General features: G+C 35.3%; 1 protein-coding gene across 1 annotated transcript; it reads left to right on the top strand.

The window, feature by feature from the left end:
- Window positions 1–11,218: 11,218 nt before the first annotated feature.
- Window positions 11,219–21,508, top strand: LOC128708020 (uncharacterized). Its single transcript, XM_053802976.1, has 11 exons — window positions 11,219–12,068; window positions 13,363–13,767; window positions 13,875–14,272; window positions 14,490–14,714; window positions 17,408–17,785; window positions 17,909–18,062; window positions 18,354–18,731; window positions 19,410–19,942; window positions 20,015–20,548; window positions 20,620–20,865; window positions 21,269–21,508. The coding sequence occupies exons 1-11, from the start codon at window positions 11,219–11,221 to the stop codon at window positions 21,506–21,508; spliced, it is 4,341 nt and encodes a 1,446-aa protein (XP_053658951.1).

Below are 21,508 nucleotides of genomic sequence, written 5' to 3'. Positions count from 1 at the left end.
CTTTAACTTGAATGTTTTCAATACCGTAATCTAAAACTAATCTAAATTCATAAATTGAAATTGTTTATAACTTATGGAAATTACAAGTTGCCGGGCTGCTTAAATAGTATGGTTAAGTTACAATATTGGTTGAAATGTCGACTGGATCATGTTTGTAGGATTGACTTTTCGAGTAATTCATTTAGATATTAGTTAACATAAATACCAATACCAATGGTCGTATTTGATGTTATATTTGAGAAATATGTAAATTTGCTTGTGTATTAAAGGGCTTTATTGTAAAAGTAGAAAACACAACAAAAATTTATTGAATTTCTACTACCTGTTGAATAATATTATGTTTGAAACTCTTCGTTTTGTTTAGGCAATATACAAATATAATTATTTCTTGTAATTAAGAATGATCCGCTAGTTCTTTCTGTGATAAAGTATAATCCTTAACAAATACTTCCATAATACAAACACAGTTTTAAATGCCTGTAACATGACTAAATCATATGTGCTAGTGTTAAGTATTGCGAAACCTGTGCTGAATTAATTTTACGAACTTTCTATACGTGCTCGGAAAAACAAATGTTTTATTATTGAGCAAAGGAAAAGAAAATTTTACTTTTTCGATGTAATACTGCATTAATTGTAAAGGCTGGAGGCTAGACGCATGGATATTTTTTAGTCGATGTTTAAGGTTACAATCGTTTCACAGTTTTGAGTTTTGGTATAGCTTGTACAAAAACAACGTTAAGTCATGTGGATCGATGCGTATCGATAGCTAATGCAATCTTAACATGGATCGCTGATCAAATTGAATCCTTAACCGTTCTTTCGTATCCTTGTGATGGTTTTTATTACACTTGATTGAACGTTTAGCTTTAACTCCACCAAATTGATTCGGTAAGGATCGTGTTTTAATATCCGCAGTGTATGATTATTAACCACTATCCATTGTTACGCTAACAAAATCATTCTGTAATGATGGAAAATGTAATAAAAGGAGAACATAACAGGAATATCACGGATAAAACATGATGTCAATTATTTGAAAATCGATAGAATAAAATTTAGAGATCTTTTTCATAATGCTATCGGTTGCTGTCAATGGCATATGTTGTTGCTATTTAATTACCTATGAGTAAGTTTGATACTCGATCTGATGCTCTGAAGCTCTTTGTACACATGGATATGGCATAACGAGAACAAACACATGAAAAGAATACAAAGAAGAATATTGACGAAAATCAGTTAACATATCTCTTGGAAAGCTGCTTTATTTTATAATGTTGTATTGTTATGGTTTATACAACTACATTACAGATTAATGTATTATACCGCCAATTAATATTACTACTTAGTAAATTTAGCGCATACGTCATTATTGGTACTGCATAAGGGTTGGCTACTAGATTTCTTATGTCTTATATTATGTTGAACAAAACCTGTGTGTTGCTGATTACGTTAGGCTGTTACGTCTGGTGTTAATTATCTCCTATAATTACTTTCCAATAAGACTACCGCTGGCTTTTTCGCAGCTGGATTTCCAATAGCTATTTCAGGACGATGAAGAAAAGCATTGTTGGTGGTTATTGGTGTTGTTTATTTTCAGTTTCTCAACTGTGATACCCTTGGTGAAGAAGTTCTTCGTTTGTTATGAAAAAATAAGATGAAGAATGGCATTGTGTCACTACTTTGTCTTCTGGTAGACGGAATTAGTTGGAAGTTGCAGTTTTAATGAGAACCGACGCCACATTATGACGCAGACATTTTGATTCCGGTAGCATTTGTAGTTAGTATCATTACTATATCACTCATGATACTAACAGTGTGTGTCATGCAGTCAGGCTCGTTTCTTTCATACTGTTTTTTCAATTGTTGGAGATGTTCTAATTTTGCTTTTCCCTGCAAGCAATGACACTGACTGAAGAAACGTGTTTCTGTTATAAAGTGTTTGAAAATAGGTCGTTAATTGCAAAATGTGCATTAGGTGAAGGTTTATAATATTATAGTACACTGTTAACGCAATACCTTCAACAGTATGACAAGTTTGGGAAGAATAAGATTTTTTTTTCAATATCATGTTTGTAAAATATTTGTATGAGAATAGTAATGGTAAATACTTGAACAGAATAACTTAAAACCTGCTACGATTACAGACATGTTCTAGCTGTTATGCAAATAATAATTAACCTTATACGGTGTTACGAGGTATTTACACCGTACAACAACTACTACAACTATTATATCCCAATACCCAAGACCAAATGAAAATGTAAACAAACAAATTACGATAGTGCAGTTGTGTTAAATAATGGTTTAGTGCCTTTAACACGAACGGAACTCTGTTAAATAGTATTGTAGACGATGTTTGATCAAGTGGAGTAATACTCTGAAAATGAAATATTCATCGGATGTGAAATTTGCTCTTTATTAAAATTATAAATTAGTTTAAATATTTTTGGATAGGGCCGGTACTGCAATGGTATTTCTACCGGTATCTATCAAGTCGGCACCCGTATCAAATTTACTGTTCAGCTAAGTTAAATTAAAAAAAAGCTCATTAAAGCCTTAGATCTCAATATTGTAGTGCTACAATCAAAAGATAAATCTTAAATATATACTTAGTCGGAAACTCCGCCTCCGTGTGAGGGACGAAGTAAATTTTAACACATTATTAGTCATTATAGCAGTGTAAGAAATGTTGATGGAATGTAAATAAGTGTGTTACAAATTGTTTGCATGAAATAGGGAATGTTAATTTATTTGTAAAATTACGTAATGCATCATTATTGATTTATTGTTGAATCGGAATGAATCATCATCGTTTAACCGCAATTATTGAACCGCCATAAGAGGTAAAACTTTATTTGAAATAAAGTTGTGTAACTTGATGCCCGATGAAATTTTCATTACGATTCTAATCGATTATTTCATGATGAACGTATTAAGCAACTAATTTTTTGTTATTTTTTTTTGTTAATATTGTGCAGTTCGTTTGCAAATCGATTCAAAATAACAGTGTTTATTCTAAGTGGTTTATGTTTAAAGTGTCAATTTACAGTCCATTTAGTGATGTGCGAATCTTTCGACTGTATGCGCTTAAAGTGAGCAACGTATTTAGCATAAGTGTTATTGTAACTACAGAGCCGTAGTCTTGGCGAATAAAAAACTTTAGCGCTTATGACCCGCTGGTGGTGGTTTCGAGCATGTAACAATCCCAATTCACACTCCAGTGAAAATGGCAGCATACCGGCAGATGGTGTTAGCAGAAAAGTTAAAAATTCATTCACCGGGAGGAGTTGTCTCGGCTGTAAGCATCAATTGAGGATAATTGTTTGTTTTTATGAGATGAAATTTTAAAAAATTGTTATCCTAAATTTAGTTTTTGTTTTCCTTCCGAGAAAATTTATAGAATTTAAATAGAACAGCATATCTAAACAGTATATCTAATCTAATTTTAGATTAAATGTAGAAATTATTGTTTTAAAGACGTTTGTCACATTTTTCATAGTCAAATGTGACCGAAAAAATTATATTTTTAGTATAGAACAATGTTGGTTCGATTTTCGATATGTGGTGCTGCGAAATTGTCGTTAAGGTTACTTGTTGTTATTGCAATATTTTAATCCTTTATGAACCTCACTGGTCGCTTTCTGTTCATAGGTGGATTTCCCTTTAATGAATTATTTCAAAAATATAAATGCATAAACATTTACGAAAAATGCGTACACGTTCGTTGAAACGTGAATAGGGAAATCTCTATCGAAAGTTTGTATGATTTTATATTCAACTGTATCCTTTATTATGCATAATATTTGTTTTATTGTTGCAAAATCGCTAGACCTTCCTTTCTGAATAAAAGTCGTGTGTTAGCGACGGTAGTTGCGATTGCTTGAGGATAGTAAAAACTGCCTTCCGTGTGCATTGGGCGGAAAGGATGAGATACTTCCGTTCTTGAAATAATAGTGTTGATATGGTGGTGACAGTATGAAAACCAAAATCAGTTGACAGTATAAAATAAGCTATGTTTCATGGCCAGACATAAAATGGCGAACACTTCAGTTGTCTCTTATGTGGTAATAGGTGTAAGAGACGAAATATTCTTAAATTTTTAATGATTTAGCTTTCAACTATCATTATGGTAAATATTTGCATTTTTTCCTTCTCGTTTTTGCATAACTATTTACAATCTAGCTAAAACAAAATTATAATTGGTGATGGTAAAATATTGAAATGCAAGTTTCGGAAAGTGATTAAAAATGTTAACGATAACGATAAATAAATTTATTGTAATTTCTGCAATTGAAATCATTTGCATTATAAATTGAAATGAATTTTAACAGTATAACACTTTATATGCTCATCATAGTTTACTTCCAATAATACCCGTTATGTTTTCAAATGACTATTGCAGGTGATACAGACTACATTGCTTCGCCTGATGATGCCGGAAACAACCCGGCATCTAACGCTGGTTTACAGCATGGTATTCGATCCACATCAATCTTGGCGGCAGCTCAGTCGCTTGCCATGGCGCTCCAACAACAATCTTCCACTCTGCACCCTTCACCGGATCCCATAACGGCCGATATCATCAATACATGGCTTGATTCTCATTTACCGGTGAGTGGTATTGATAATATTTGTTACTACTAGTTATGGCTTTAATTGTCGGAATGAAACTACATCTAGTTAATTTATTACACCTGTACCTGAAGTGTTAAATGGTACCTCAATGTATGAATATCATTTTTTTCTGTTTAAAAAACCATTATATCGAGACGGTTCCAAAAAGGTACGGGTGTAGAATGATTTCCAGGATGACTATTTTGTTTGTTCATCATAGCCATAAAAAGTATCATTCTGATGTATTGCTTAGCTAAAGTATTAATAAATACTGGAACATGGTTCAATGAAACTTTGTAAGAAAAATCGAATTTCGTATATGAGGTGCAAAAAACAGTTTTGATCGGTTTGATTGGTAACAATCGTCAGCTCAGTGAAGTAATTATGGAATTATATTAAACAAATAACATTCATCAGCCATTTCATCCTTTACTTGTAATAGCCAGTTGTCAGTTCTACGAATTAAAGCATGGACATATTGGAACTATTATGTGCATCCCTTCAAACGTTGTTAAGAATTTTGTGAGTAAAGCAGAGCATGGGATAAGTGGATGGGTTTTACAAAAAAAAACTTTGATTTGATACCTCAACGCGTGGAACATTCTGCCAATATTCGAGCTATTCGCCACTTAAATGATGCGCAAAGTATTCTTCTACCATAAAAATGGGTCAAAAGGTTTTAAGATACTGGTAAAACACTAGACAAAGAGAAAGCAAGGCGATCAAAATCATCTGGAACGTAGGTAAGCGTTGACAATGTCATGGCAGAATCTAAATTTTCTGTTGCCCAACGGAAAGTTACGGTTGGAGACAATTATTTTTACAATAAAACAAGTTTTTGTGCAATATTTGTTTATTTGAATCAGGTTTTTTTCTCCTTAGTGGTCTTTACGATTTAGACATACTTTAATATTAATGATATTTAACAGAAAATCGTTCATATTTTTCAGTTATAAGTGTAAGTTATTCAACGTGCAAATGCTTTGTGGGCGATATAAATAGATTCTACTTTATGAGACGATTATTTGTATTGGTATGTTGCTCGTGGTAATCAAGATAAAGTATCTTTGTAAGTCTTTGTGTGGGTCCACTCAACGTGCTTCCTAGATATGCAAGAATTCTATGATGGAACATAAAAGAAGATAATGTTAAAAATAAATACAAAATGTATCGTCAATTATTATTGTGTTCATCCCTAACCGTGATACACACTTAACCTGAAATTAGCTTTTAGTTAGTGTTGCCAACACTATAGCACACTATTTATAGAATAATAGCCATACTTAATATATGGCGATGTAAAAGGTTACAATTTAAGATTGTGTATTATTCGTATTGCTGAAGCACAACATCTGTTAGTATATGCATTTTTTTCAATTACAAAATTCACAAGAATAATTTAAAATCTATTAGAACGTATTAAAATTACGTTTCTTTGATATTAATCAAACCCATTTTACTTACCTCGGCCTAGCATAGGGCAGTTAATTAAGGACATCGGTAGTGTTTTTTTCGCTCTTCTATTTGTTAGTTTAGTTTAATATTCGGTGTATTTTCTTCTCTTTTAGTGCCACAACTACCTTGAGAGTTTTAGGCCTGCAATTTCTAGATTTATTTGATTTGTATTTACCCCTCGATAAAAACTTTAATCGTGGCGAGGTGATGTATTGGTAGTGGCACTGGTCTTCACACGAGAGAATCGGGACAAAATCCCATCCGGCCCGTTCCACTTTAGCTAGGATTGAGCATCCTGCTACGTGGTAAAATTAATCGATTCGGCCCAAAAAAAAAAACTTTTATCGTAAAGTGCTAGTGTAGTGTTGTTTAATGTTCAAGTGTAGTGTTCAATAACATCGAATGCACTTTCAAAATACGATTTAAAAATTAAATTAAGCAAAGCTAGGTAATTTTTAAGGTTTGTGTAATACTTACTTCCCTACTTATCCGGTGCTACAACCGCTTCGCGGTCTTGGCCTGCTGCAGGAGTCTTCTAAACCGCTCACCGTCGAGCGCTTTTGCCTGCCAATCCATTATTCCGACCTATCTGGCGGGCGCATCAACGCCATCACTCCAATACAATATGGGCCTCCCACGCCTCCTCTGTCCATGCGGACGTCCTGAAAGGACTTTACGAGGAAGATCGTCCGGTGTCATTCTCTAGACGTTACTATCCCACCGGAGCCTGGCGAGACTAATCCGCTGTACTACAGTTAGTTCGCCGTACAGCTCATAGAGCTCGTCACTATAGCGGCTCCTCCATCGTCCTTCCACCCTTACGGGGCCCAAAATCCTACTGAGCATCTCTAAGAAGATTTCGTCATTTTTCTACATAGTCCATGTCTCAGGGGCGTATGTAAGTTAACAAACAGTCGCTAGATTCAAATCTGGGACAGGTAGTCTTCAAAGTTTTGTTCAGGAAGTCAGTTAAACCGTTTGGACGTAGGCTAGAACAAAATGGCTCGAATGAGCTGCTGGGTCCTGCTATAACACGACCTTTTTAACAGCGTGCCAAAAGAAGATCATCTTGAGTCGATTCAACGTCTTCATCTAATTGCCTTTGAAAGAACATCAACTGTAGCATTTTGCTAATTTTTTTTAAAGTAGTTGAAACTGAAATCATCATTATCATTACCATAATGACATCATTATTACGTGGTAAAATGAGTCTTGTAAGCCAGAAGTGGCAAGTATCATTTCTTAGGTCTTTATACCAAGCAAACATTATTCATTAGTATCGTACTATATATTAGTGTGGGATGGTGTAATGCACCGATATGTGTTTACCAATTGGAGTATTCGCATCAATCGAAGCGAACCGATATGCTCGTTTAGTGGTCAATGTTTACATAACATCTGTTTCAACGCCGAATGAAAATTCTTTCTATTTTGTTTATATGAACAGTTTTTTGGTGTGTGAAATCAAGGAAAAGTGTTTAGGGAATAGCAAAAAAAATCGATAGGGTTTGTATTTTATTTCTGTTTGGCATGTTCCAGAACATGTTCTATTTTAATTCCGTTTTTCTTAAAAGTACAATATGTAAAATTTGTCTACCCAATATTTATCTAATATCAAAATACTTTCGTAAATTATTTTTTCCCAAATAGTTTATACTGTCCATGTCTGTTTTATTGATAATATAAAGTTGAAGAAAGTTATGATTTAGGCCATTAACTTGGAATGCAAACCATGTTTCCGCTTAGCTGGATGGCGAGCGTATTTTAATTCGATCTTAGTTTCCTGAAACTGCAGTTTGACGTCTATCCGTTGTACGAACTAACAAAAGGTACCAGGAAGCTTGTTGCCCCACATATGGTTTCGTCTGTGGTGCTTGTTTTATGCTTCCATCCAGCACTACGCAATGCGTGTTCTCTATTTCGCTCTTCTAAACATCCTCAAAAGCAGCACCGAAATTAGTCTCCCGGCTGTCGTCAGCCTATGAAGACCAACCAGATATAACGTTTGTAAGATGTTGCTTCACCTATATTTTTTGTTAAGAATTTGTGTTGGTGTGAGTGTACGGTTTACCCCATAATTAGTTCAAGCAGAAAAATGATAAATGTAACATAAAAAATACTGCTACAGAAAAGATAAGAAACATGACTAAATAGTGTACATACATGTTTACAGGAAGTTTTGTTTCTGAGAGGTTCGTGAAAATATTGAAGTGTAAAAGTGTTGTTTACATCTAATAAAGTTTAAGTATGCAAATAAATTGTGTCAAATATGCATATTGCCGAGGTGACGTGTAAAGAATCGGATATCAGTGTCTACATTATTGTGTTTTTGTTCACAAATAATAATCATACTGTTTTGTAATTAAAAGTAAATTAAAATAGTTTGCAGTGTAATGTAAGAAAATGAAGCTAATTATCAAATACACTACAAACCCTGGGGTTTCGCAGTGAAGATGAATCAGATTTTTATGTGGCTGCCGGTTATCTTGCTATGAGAAAATTTCAAATCCAGACAACCTAAAAATAGCCACATTCGGTTCAAGTGTAAATCGAAAGCAATACTTTATGTTGCAGAGTGTCTGAATTTGAAGGCGTGATACAGAACAACGAAATAGTTGAATATTTTTGCGTTACGATGTTTGCTAAATGTTTAGAGTATCATTATATATAACGAGTATCTGTCAAAATCTAAATTTTAACAATCAGAAGCAGAAATTTGACAATCATAAAATATTGCAATGATAATTGCAAACATATTGAAATTAAAAAAATATATGATCAAACCTTACAATGATGCATCTAAATAGTTGTTTGTGTAATATTTTTACGTTATGTACAAATATGCATACTTCATTTTAAGTCAGACATTGGTTGGTTCGTAAAACAATTATTTTCAATACGCCCAGTGTGGTTTAAATCTCAACAAATGGTGATAAAAACACATTGGAAGACGATGTAGTTGTGATGCATATTGCATTAATAGCAGCTGTGTTTAATATTGAAATTTTGTTCCAGTTTTAATATGTTCTTGTAATTATAATATATATATATATGTATATATATCAATTTATAAGAAATTTGCAGACGAAGAATCCGTCCTACCATTAATCAAGTTTGTTATAAATATATAAAAATTATTACTTTCATTACATAATTATTGTACAATCTTTACAAGATGAAGATAGATAAGTTATTAGGAACTGCGCATAATACATTTCTTCCACAATTTACAATAACATCACTAGTATATGCATCTATTACGCTGCATTATTATGCATCAGATGTGTCAACGAAGAACTACTCTACTTTAAAAGTGCTACCAAACATAAGTCACTAGGACACACTTGTGTTGTATGTCTGCTGTAAAGAAAGCGAGTATGTATCGAAATGTAAATTCACTGAAAAGACAAGACCCATACTGATATCAACAAAATTGCAGAAAACGGCTTTTATTGGGATTTCATTTCGAACGAATTCTGCGACGAAATTTTACTGATGTCAAAATCTTTCTCTTCGTCGTCCTCGGAGACGACGTCTCCATCTTCTGGAGACGAAACTTCACATTCATCTGCTGGTGAAGAAGATATGGATATTAGCTATGCAGGCTCCACCATAAACAACAAGCACAAAACAGGATTGTGTGGTACACCAATTACATCTGTAGGCACAGATTCAGTAAACTATTTACAAAAGGCATCGAATAAACGGTTGGTGGAGAGTGGCAGTCGAATACCCCGATTTCAAAAGTCCCCATTCACGAGCGCAGGCCAAGGTAAGGATTAAAAAATGATTAAAAGGGTGGAAAAACTGTTAAAATTTACATTGTAATAATTGTCATTTCCTAACTTTGCTCCATCAGTTTGATTACTTACGTTGATTACTACGTTACGATGCAGAAAGACGTAATATTCATTTAAAACAGTATGAAGATGACTTTTTTACCTAACTGTTAACATTAGGTTGATTTATTGTGCCTGCTGTTGCTGGTATGCTGAACCAAAGTTGCTAGTATGTTGATTCGAAATATGCGTCATAGTTTGAAAATATAATATGGTAACCATAATTGCCAAACCATCCCGACGCTATTGGCTTCACGCAGAACGTCATCAATAGGAAATCAGTTTTAACAAACACAAAGAATTGAACAGTATACTTCTTACACAAACACGCTGAATGTAAACCATTGGGTATGGTTTCAGAGAAGACATCTGTTCAATCTAGTTGATCCCGAATCTCCGACGTTATTTTCCCTTTTACAACAGCGCAGATGTATTAATATAACGAGCCAGCCATAGCCGGCTTAATGATGTAGTGTACCAATGTTCGTGGCCAACGGAAAAGATGCGTATTTTTCTGTTTGGATTGTGTGCTTTACTCTCTTTCTACGCTATGATGGTACACATTGACTCACCCTCGATGATTCTCTGTTTACCCACTAATACTGTCTATCTTTTGCTTAAAGAACGCACGTTGTGACACATACAAACGCTCCCGGTGCAATTACAACGAATGCAACAGTATTTGAACGTCGATTGAGTTGCGTACTACTACATTAAATCATCCCGATTATACCAATCATGCTGCAGAACCATCATAGTGTTAGTCTTTGCAAGGGTCGAAATCGTTTCGTCGTCTTTCATTCATTCGGAATCGTAGATCGCGGCTAGATAGCCAGATCGTTTATTTCTGTCGCTGACAGCGGTCATATGTGCGCGCTTTAGTGTGTAATTTTAAGAATAATATCGTTGCTTGTTCATGAACTAATGAATAAAATAATCCGTAGTAATGTGTAAATTAAGCGAAGCTGTCTTGTGGCCTTGTGAATCATACGTGTTCCATACCTGTATTAAGCAATTTAATGAGTCTTTTTGATAAGAACACTTTGCCATTATCTGTGTTATCACCTCTGAGTTTAAAACTGGTGCACACTCTAGAATTGAATTCAATCTGTTAACATTCAGTTTCTCTAAGCGAAACATTTGCCAGTTAGTGCGAATAGTTGCGGTGTAATCATTACTGCAATCTGTGTTAAGTGTTCGTTTCCAATTTTCAACGCTTCGAAAGAATGTATAGAAGAAGCAAAATATTTATTGATAATTTGCGCTAAAATCTCAGCCTCGAATAATACTACAATTGTGTTGCATCAATGGAGAATAAAAGAGATATGTGCAATGAGAAACATACAGCTACAACAGGACAACCAGCAGATTCTTTGCAATCGTTTCCTGCAACAAGATCGCGCAGTCACCCCGTAATATGTGATGTGACGCGCCTTGAAACTATCCGTGAGCGTAATAGCGTTTACAGCGAGGATGGCGAGTTCATTGACTTGCCTCTACCACCCGTTCCAAATGTGTGCAATATAACAAAGGCAGATGTTTCGGTTGTGGATAATAAACATGAAAGTCACAGCAAACACTTCGATATCGCATCGGAAGCAAATGCATACTTACAATCAAGGCTGCGTGATTTTGAAGATGCAGACGATGCGATAAGTAGCGGCGTAGAAGGCTTTCAAAAATCAATACGATCACTTGCCATCGATTGCGATTCTGATGTACCACAACGTGATTGTGCTAGTGATTTGAGAAAAAATAACACTACACATTTACTTCTAATGGAAGAAGATGTAAAGTCAATCGAAAGCAGTACGGCCTCAAATACATTGCACAAAAGCTCATGGAGTGTAGCTTCACTTGGTTCAACCGGTGGTGAATATTCAAACGGAGATTACAGGCCGGGCTGTTGCTCCGATAGCAATGACAGTGACGATCAACCCGAGGAGGATGACTATGGCGAACATTCATCTGGATATCGGGATAGATCTCCATTCCTTCGTTCAGTTTCCTTATCACCGGTAGAACATCGCTTTCGTAAACTGTCGACTACTCGCGAGCGTCGACGTCGAGCTAGTCATGCGAGTTCTGGTCAGTCATCTCTAACCATTGAAGACTGGAAACGCCAACAGTCACTTCCGTATGCTGATAATGAAGCAGGTGACCAAGATAGATTATCGCACATGAAGTTGCCTAGCCATTTTAGTTAACACGCCGTCTAAATATACGTATTTTTGCAAACAGAAGAACAAGCTCAGTTTTTAAATGGCACAAAGCAGCTTATGCTGTTTGGTGATGTTTGTCGAATAATGCCATTCTAAAAATAAATTTTTGTTTGAGGATTTTTTTTCTTTTGCGCCTGCTCTAGCATCTTACTGCTTTGATCAGTAATAAGAACTTTGCTTGCCAGAATATTGCGATTCCAACTGACGTCCAAGTCTGTCGAGTATAAACTGTGGACACGTGACAACGTTTAAAGATGGTAGAAAGCAAGGGATATGAAGAGCATATTTTTCAACACTCGAGGCGTCATTTCAATTGAAACACTTGAAACTTTTAGTGCACCGCCTGTATTTTATACGCAACAGATAACTATCAGAAATTTCAAGTAGTGATCCAACGGGTGCAAATAAATTGTATATTGAGGGATAATTGATATTAATTACTTTTTTAGTATGTTGAAGTCTAATCCGTTATCGGTAAACCGTGTTTGGTTTTGCAATTTTTCGTGATACAGTTGAATACTGCCTAGTAATTAGAAAATATGTCAATTCGGATTTTTTTCAAAATATGTTCGAATACAATTACAGAAATTTTAAAATGTTGAATTATGCTTGACCCAATGGCAATTTTACTTATTTTTATTTATATTGTAATAAAAAAACTGTAATGCGTGTTTAGAGCAGTTAGTAGTTTTTTTTATACCAAACCATAATATTACTACATGCTGACATACATACAACATTTTTACTATATGCTTAAAGCATTAGATAATTCTAAATTTTGGCTTGCGCAAAAAGAAAATTCAGATTTTTAAAAGAGTTTGAAAAGTTTCTTTTGTTGGGCCTTGAACATAGTTTTCAAATATACTGTTTTCAACAATTCTGTTTTTGATTTGCGTAAATAATGGGCCTGGAACCAAGAGTTAAGATACAACGGTTAGGACGAAATCGTATAACTGTAGAAAACACGTTTAAATGCATAAAGTCGGAGCTACAAATACTTTTTGTTGAGCATATTATATATTAAGCATAAAATATAGCAGACGAATCTGTAATGTTTAATTGATATCAGCAATACGTTTAAAGACATTTTTTGCTCCAGATAAACCATTTCTTCCATCTAGTGCGGATTCATTTAACACATTGATAATGGTTATGAAAAGATTACATATTCATTTCGTATTTGGATTTGTTTGCATTGATCTTTTCATGTGTGATGCATAATATCATAGAAGATTCAACTTGCTGTGATGATGACTTTACTTGGGTCCATTCCCATGACCGATCGGAAGCACCAAAGGCGTCTGTTGAATCTGATCGACGATCTATTTCGCAAACAACAGCAACCCGATCGGTTCCACGTGATCAACGCAGCCTAGAAATGCCACATAAAAAAAGTCAACAGTGTCAGTCGACCGGATCTACTACGCAAGGCATAGGTGAAGTTGTTCCTAGTGGAAAACCACCCAGACCTGCACGAGAATCAGGCAGTCTAGATCGTCGACGGAACTTAAGCTCAAGTCGTCATGAGCGAGACGGTAAAAGCCGCAGTACACATTCACTCAAAGAAAAATCATCATCGGTTGAGTTGCACAAACATGATTCTATGTCCAGCAATCTTAGCTTAAATTCCAAAGGTGAGCTTCTGTATAGAAAAGCATTTGAATGGCTGCTCGCAAATGGAAACCTTGCTATTCAAAAGGCCTAATGGCGTTAAATTATCTTCATCGTTGTTTTTATCAAGATCATATTTATGATTCAGGTAGCTTTAATAACTACAACAGTAGCGGTAGTGGAAGTCAACATCAACATCATTCTTGTCCACCGCATTCGCACAACTCACGTCTGAGTCCTGGCATTTGGGAGCCGCCCCCACCTCCTCCTTTATCTCCATGGGACCCACATTACTACTGGGGCTATTCGCACCATCATCCCCATCATCAGAGCAGAGAAGAATTAAGGTTGATCGACTATCATCGTCGACAGCAGGATCTGTATCAACATGGAAGTAACAGTGCCTTATGTAGTACGCAAGATTTATCTTGCTCTAGTGGTTGCTGCAGTCGGAGCTACTTTCATTACCCGCCAGTACCACCACTGTGCTGCTCAATGGATCGACCACAATGGAGCAACGATGTTCAGGTTTGAAATTGCCAAATTAAAAAAAAATAACACAGTATTTCATTGAACCATGTACACAGTACTCATAGTACTCATATTTACATATGAGTTCTTATTTACATAAGAATCAATAGCCGCAATTTTGCGTGTAAATTATAAATTAGCAGTTTCCTGATTTATGCTTCAAAGCAATCATTCTACTTTAACATAATATTTCCTACTTTTTTTTAATTGACAGCGCCAAGATACAGATGAACGGCTTCGACGTCTACAAAAGGATAAAGAATCCCTTGTTTTGCAGATTAAAACACTTACAGAGCAAATGCAATCGCAATCGACCAAGCTCAGTGAATTAGAAAACATGGTAAAAGAGAAGAATCAACTACTGTCTAACGCGGAAGATCTCCTCCAGCGAGTAAGCGTATTTGCAAAAACAGTTGGCATCCAGATTGACAAACAAAAAGTACCGCGATATTTTACTTTTTTTTCTTATTTGTTTTGAGCATAGTATTTTATTTCTCACTTTATCTGTTATTCTAACTCACTCTATCGTAATTTCTTTTGGATTCTAATCGTTCGAAACAACGTTCGTTAATTGTATTGTGTATCTTCATGACTGTTTTGAATCCATTGAGCTGTTCACAGAAAGTTTCGGAACGTGCAGTTGTGCAAAATGAAACTGGCTGATCACATTATATTTTTGTTCTTTTTTACCGTAGAAAAAAGGTTTTAAATTTCAAAAAATCTGAGGAAATGTCTTAAAAAAAACTGTTGCAGTGAGTTCCCTGTTTATCTGTTTTTGAATTTTGATCGGTTTTTGGAACGATAGATAAAATTTTCAATTTTTTAATCGTCTTAAAATCCCTTTCTTCAAATTTCAGATTCAGATTTTGTCCTTTCTATTTCCATGTCTTGTTTGATATTTCCCACTTTCTTCTTTTCATTGTATTGAATGTTTATCACATAATAGAGTTGCTTTTATAAATGCACAGCAAATAGTTGTATGTTACACTAAATGTCAAAGAATCAAATCTTGCTCTACTTATTTTATACTATTGCTTAAATTCGATACTGAATATTGTATGCATTCTTGCATGCGAATCATAAAAAAATATAATTTCATGTCCAATCAATAATATCTGTAAAGTTGAACTCGATCCATAACACATCAGTAAAATACGTAATCGTTGCCAAGTGTTTGTCAGTTGGGTTGCCAAAATGCGGATTATATTATTTATTACTGAAACAAATGTTTTGTTTGATGTTACTACTGTTTAATTCAATGTGTGTTCGTTACATTTCGCTCTGGTTTTCTTAAATCAAAACCGTTTGGTATGCTGAAAAGATAATTTTGGGTTTTTAGTTTGTAAGTTAGTAATTAAATATGTGCTAATTACCAGATTCCATCTCGTGTATTAAATATTATTTTAACAATTTCTGATTTCTGGTTGATGGATTCCTGTTGAAATTTATAAAATATTATAAATTACATTTTTTATTTTGGATGAAACAATTAAGTTGATATTCTAATTTTTGAATGGCTATACTGCAATTGTTATCAATTTGATTATTCATCTGTTTCTAATGCAATAATCCATTTTGTAAGTTTTTTTTTAATTTTTCTGTTTGTAATTGCTATTCTCGATGTGAATCCTCGGTAATTTGGACAATTTATTGTTTATAATGTTTGTTATTATAACGTTAATGAACCTTTGAACATGGTATGGAAGGTAGAGGATTTTGATCTTTGCTATAACCTACGGTATGCTATAACCCTCGGTTCAATACATTTTCCTTGTGTATATTATATAAATGGATTAGAATTCACGTTTAAGATCAATCATTTCCTGCCAATATGACAGTGTAGGTTAATGGATTACTATAAAACAATTATGACGTACTGATAAAATACACTTATTATTTAATTTCTATTCATCTGCGTTTACAATGCAGATGTATTTGCGATAGTATTTGCATTGAACTATGTCGTACTTTATTATTAACCATCGCTTATTAATTTCTGGGTTTAGAAACCCAGTTTGGTTTGGGTTATGGTATTTTTTGTACGATTTTTTTCTACTTTATGTACTAGTACCATATCAGTTTAATTTTTCTACATTATATGGAGAATCTTAGCTCGATTCGGAATAGTGCAATTTGATAATGGAAAATTGGAAATCTTTGTAAACTTTATTGTGCATAGCGAGATATTTCACGAATCAAAGAACAAAATTTCTTTAAATACTTTGCGTCGATCAATCAATACGCATTTCGAGTAGATTTTACAGCTTATTACAGGTTTACAGGAACTCGTAAACATACGCATATAACGTAAACATATATGCATTCAATTTAAATATTGCCCCACTTGTCTTAAAGTTTCTTTTATAAAATTAGGCTCAAGCGACTATTTGAGAGACGACACACAGCAACAGAGCGCTCATTATTTCCTTCATTATTATGCTATGTGAAGTATACATTGGTGATAATTGTAATTTTTTTTAACATTAATCGATTTTTAGTGGAATAACCCAATGATGTAGATGGCAGCGGTGCCGAACTTCCCATTATGGTGCCGGTACCAAACCCTATCCAATCCATATCCCTAGTAATACTACTTTTCTGCTACGTGTCAAGATTGTCACGAAAGGCGCGAAATTGTAGGCCAGTTTTTTTATTTGAATTAACTGAAAGTTTAAAGCCAAATTACTCCACCATTATTGACAAATTCCAAAGCGAAAGAAGAGATCAATTGTGTAACCTGTAATAAACTATTCGTATAAATTTTTATTATGAGGATTCGCTTTAACCGTATCACAATATCATCTTGGCCGATTAATAGACCCCACCAATTCACATGAAAACGGTGTATAGCTTCATAACGCAAAATTGATTTTATAAAATACCATTCTTTAGCTAAATGGATTCGGAAATCTGTTCAATCGTGGAATGGTTCACAATTCTAATCTACGTTTTCAAATTTTACTAATATTTTCCTTCCTTTATTTACTAACTTTATATTATACTTTTATGCTTTTAGCCATGCTTCACACGTTAATGCTTAAATTCATACTTAAGTAGCAAATATTGATATTACATTAATTGACAAACATAATTTGATGAATGTTGCCATTTTTCCTATTTTTACAATTCAAGGAAATGCTTTCGCGATCTTCTGTTGAAACTCAGAAATTAGAGCTTATGTCAGCGATGAGTGAGCTGAAACTCCAGCAAGCTGCTCTAGAAAGAGAAAATCTGGAACTGCGTACAAATTTTGTAACAAATACCGTAGGATCAGCAGGATTGGTAAATGGAGGTCTTATCAATGGGAATGGAGGTGGAACCACAATAACAAATGTGCTTAATAACAATAGCATTACGTCTAGTTTACTCAGAAGACCTCAGATTATTACGAACACTAGAATGGTAGGCATGTCGTGCTCAGCGCAAGGTGCATCGCTGATCTCATCTCCAGTACATCATGGCAGTCACGGTAGTTTACCGCAAACGGCAATAAGTCCTATAACTCCGAAGGTAAGCGCTTTAAAGGAAAGCTAGTTTATTTTGGAAACGAGAGACAACTCGTACCAAATATAATTTAGAATTAATCAGGCTGTGAATAAAAGATGTGATATTTTTCTTTTATTATTTTTTTAGACCCCACCTGCATCTTATCGGCAGCGTATCGATGTTCATTACAGTAGTCTTCCACGGCAAGCTTTTGCTACCACATTATCGACAGTTAGCACATCCAGCGGTTCTTCGACGACCACCGATAGTAATGCCAACCCGAAGCGAGTCGTGGCTTTTGGTAAATGCTTACCTTCATTAGAAAATTATTTCCAAGCATCTCACACAGCATCAAACCAACCGGTTGATTCACTATGTGCACAGTTTTCTGATGCTAAACGAAAAACAGAACATAAATCAGATAGAAATTCTCTGCCTCTAGCCGTAGAGTTTGTGAATGACGCTCTATCTGGTAGTATTGATGATAGAATAAATCACAATCTTTCCTTAAGTAGTATTCAACGAAACAATAAACCCGTTGCACAAAAAAGCAAAATTACAGCGTCAACATCTATGAATGCTCTTTTGCTAGCTACAGTGTTACAACAACGTGCTGAATCCAATCTAAAAAATATGAAATCTGCATCAGCATCTGCACAAGAGCTGGCATTCGATTCTGCAACCACTGACCATGACGATGTAGCCCGTACGAAAAGTGAAGTGCATCGTTTAGATAAAGGGCTCCGGCAGCAAGAACGCGCAAATACTGAACCTCCATCGCCACCGTTATTAGATGACGATGCAATAGCATCATGCATTGTCGATGAAAATGCATCGAATGAAACTATGACAAATTGCGACATGGCATTGACCTCACCATTAAAATTGCCACGTTATGAGTCAAAGCCGGATGCGAGACCAAAACTCGACGGAATTGATAAACTACGAGGATTTTCTGTACCAAACCTAGGTTTTATTTTATATACTTTTCAATGCCTGCATTGGCTTTCATGTTACGCTTATTGTTATAATTTGTTGTTCTTTTTAAAATAATTTACAAGCTTAATGTTTTAGATGTGAGAGTGTGTCGATTTTGATGTTTTCCAAACCTTAACGAAATAATCAACAGCATTCATTGATCTCGTGTACTGAACACAAATCATAAATAAATAACACTCATAATAACACTGTAATAGTCTGTAATAGCCATAAAAACTATGTGCTACGCTTGGATAATTACATAAGTGATGTATGTGTTGTTTTATATACTCCTCAATGATATGGATAAGTGTTCGTAATAATACCGGTGTAAATGACTTTCCATATCGTTGATATTTTCTTTGAATTTAAACTTGCTATGTATAATACAAGTTTTAACAAATTTCTTATAATTTTTTAATGATCGGGGCATACGCGACACAAAAGCCGCACGCACGTATTATATGTGATTTGAATTTATTTGTTAAAACATATCATTTGTCAATTGAAATTGGAAGCATTCAAAGTTGCTTTTCAAGTTTAAACAACTATTGGTCTGGTCGTAACTTCATTAACCGTTAATTAACAGATACCTTTTAATTGCTTACTTGTGAACATTTCATGTTTATTCTAATATCTATATATTACCGGTATGTTCTCGCTATTGAAGCTGAAACAGAAAATCGAGATATCGGAAGCTCCAACCAAACCGAAGGTATGATTGCTACTAGAAGCTTCACTCCCCAACCGTCACCATCACCGTCAATGAGCAACAAATTGAAAAATATTTTTGGCAAGATTAAACGAAGCAACAGCGGAACGCTGGATGACATGACATCTTCTGATGGAGAATTCAAACGCGGAGGAGTTCGTGCTACTGCTGGCGCTCGTTTAGGGTGGAGTGGAACGTCTCAGTATCGTAAACCGGACAAACCATTTAACGAATGGGATTTAGATGCGGTCTGTTTATGGTTTGACCATCTTGGCTTAAGCATGTATGAAGATGAAGTACGACGGTGGTTAAAATTGAGCTCGTTGCCCGGAAGCGAATTAATGAAAGCATCTCCAGTAGATTTCGAAAAAGAGTTACCGTTGCGGAATCCATTGCATCGGAAAAAGATAGTGTTAGCTATTGCCGACATCTCGGGAACAGCAAACGATGATGAACTGTTGAAGTGCGCCGGGAAGCTGGATACATCATGGGTAAAACAACTTTAGTTTACTTTAGTTAGTGTAATACTGCGGTTTAAATAATTACAATTTTATATATTTTAGGTCCAGCAATGGTTAGATGATATTGGTATGCCCCAATACAAGGATACGTTCATAGCAGCTCGAATAGATGGTCGAATGCTGCATAAATTAACGATGGACGATTTGGTTCATTTGCAAATGTCGTCCTGCCTGCATGTGGCAAGCATTCGTCGCGGCATACAGCTTATGCGTAGTGAAAAATGGAATCCGGATTGTCTCATTCGTCGGCCATTGCAAGTAGATATAAATGCCAAAGGCGATGTCAGATTGTGGACTTCCCAAAGAGTTCACGAGTGGCTCCGTGCGGTCGATTTAGCCGAATACGCGCCAAATTTACGTGGCTTTGGTGTACATGGGGCGCTTATGATATTTGAAGTAAAATTTACGGCCGAGTTGTTTGCTGATTTACTGAACATACCCTCAAGCAAAACGTTGTTACGTCGTCATTTGGCGACTCATTTTAAGGATCTTCTGGGACGCGACATCATACAAGTGAAACGTGAAGCTGAAAACACCCTTGGATTCCAACCTTTGACCATTTCCGCCAAAATAAAGGTATGTTTTGTATCGAAGGGACATACACATGGTATGTGGTTTAAACTGACGGTATATAATTTCAATTCTAGACCCCGAAAAAGTCTCAATTCTCCTTGAAACGTAAAAAAAGCAACAAAGGTGGCCAATTAGGCGGAGAGGAATGGAGCGATTATGTGTGCCCAATGGGTGGCTCAGGTCAGGAAAATTTAGACCCAGCAAGTTCTATGGCTTATGCTTCAACTAGCACCAATCCAGGCGGCAACAATCCAAGTGCTGCTTCTGCCTTTACTTCAAATGCTTCTTCTGCTAACACTAATAATGTCACTAGCATTGGCGTAAGTTGTATCTGTACTAACGTTATTTTTCTACTACACTAGACTATGTGTTTCGATCTTTACGGAATCTTAATTTTTTTGGTACTATATGTATCCTTATGTTTGTGTACATTCTTGCATTAATTTTTATTTATAACTTTTTTAATTGATTTATTACTTTGTAACCATTTTTCATCCCATTTTTTGTGAAATGCACATGTGCGTGTGACTTAGTGTGAAATGCACACTACAGTGTGCATGATTCATGGACAATCATTATAGAATCTCTTCATTTTGATTCTATCATTTATGTGTTTGTTTGTTGACTAATTTTATTGTCTCTTCATATCGTAAACACTCGTTGTTTCTGTCACTGCGTAACATGTTTAATGCAAAACAAAACATTCAAAAACTCTTTCAACAGACGACGAAGGATCTCTCAATGGTACCAACTGCTTGTCCCGACAGCACACCCAGCATCACCACCAGCACAACTACTTCCGGAGTCGGGTCGGAGCATGCTTCACTTCATCGTCAGCCGTCGAGTAGCAGTTCGCAGTTGATGAATGCGACGTCGTTCGTAAATAATGGCAATGCTAATAGTGGAGGAGGAGGCAGCGATTCACCAATATCAGTTCGCAGTTCCGCTACTTCAACATCCTAG

Source organism: Anopheles marshallii, chromosome 2 (assembly GCF_943734725.1).
Source record: "Anopheles marshallii chromosome 2, idAnoMarsDA_429_01, whole genome shotgun sequence".
NCBI classification, from domain to species: domain Eukaryota; kingdom Metazoa; phylum Arthropoda; class Insecta; order Diptera; family Culicidae; genus Anopheles; species Anopheles marshallii.
The sequence above is the reverse complement of the archived record's forward strand: the minus strand, read 5'-3'. Positions and strand labels throughout refer to the sequence as shown.

Bases quoted from the DNA above. Each gene is read 5' to 3' on its own strand.
- LOC128708020 (XM_053802976.1), top strand. From the start codon at position 11,219: ATGGAGAATAAAAGAGATATGTGCAATGAGAAACATACAGCTACAACA. The intron at 18,063-18,353 runs GTAAATGCTTAC...CTCTTTTGCTAG, and splicing joins GAAGCGAGTCGTGGCTTTTG to CTACAGTGTTACAACAACGT. The intron at 18,732-19,409 runs GTTTTATTTTAT...TCGCTATTGAAG, and splicing joins ATTTTCTGTACCAAACCTAG to CTGAAACAGAAAATCGAGAT.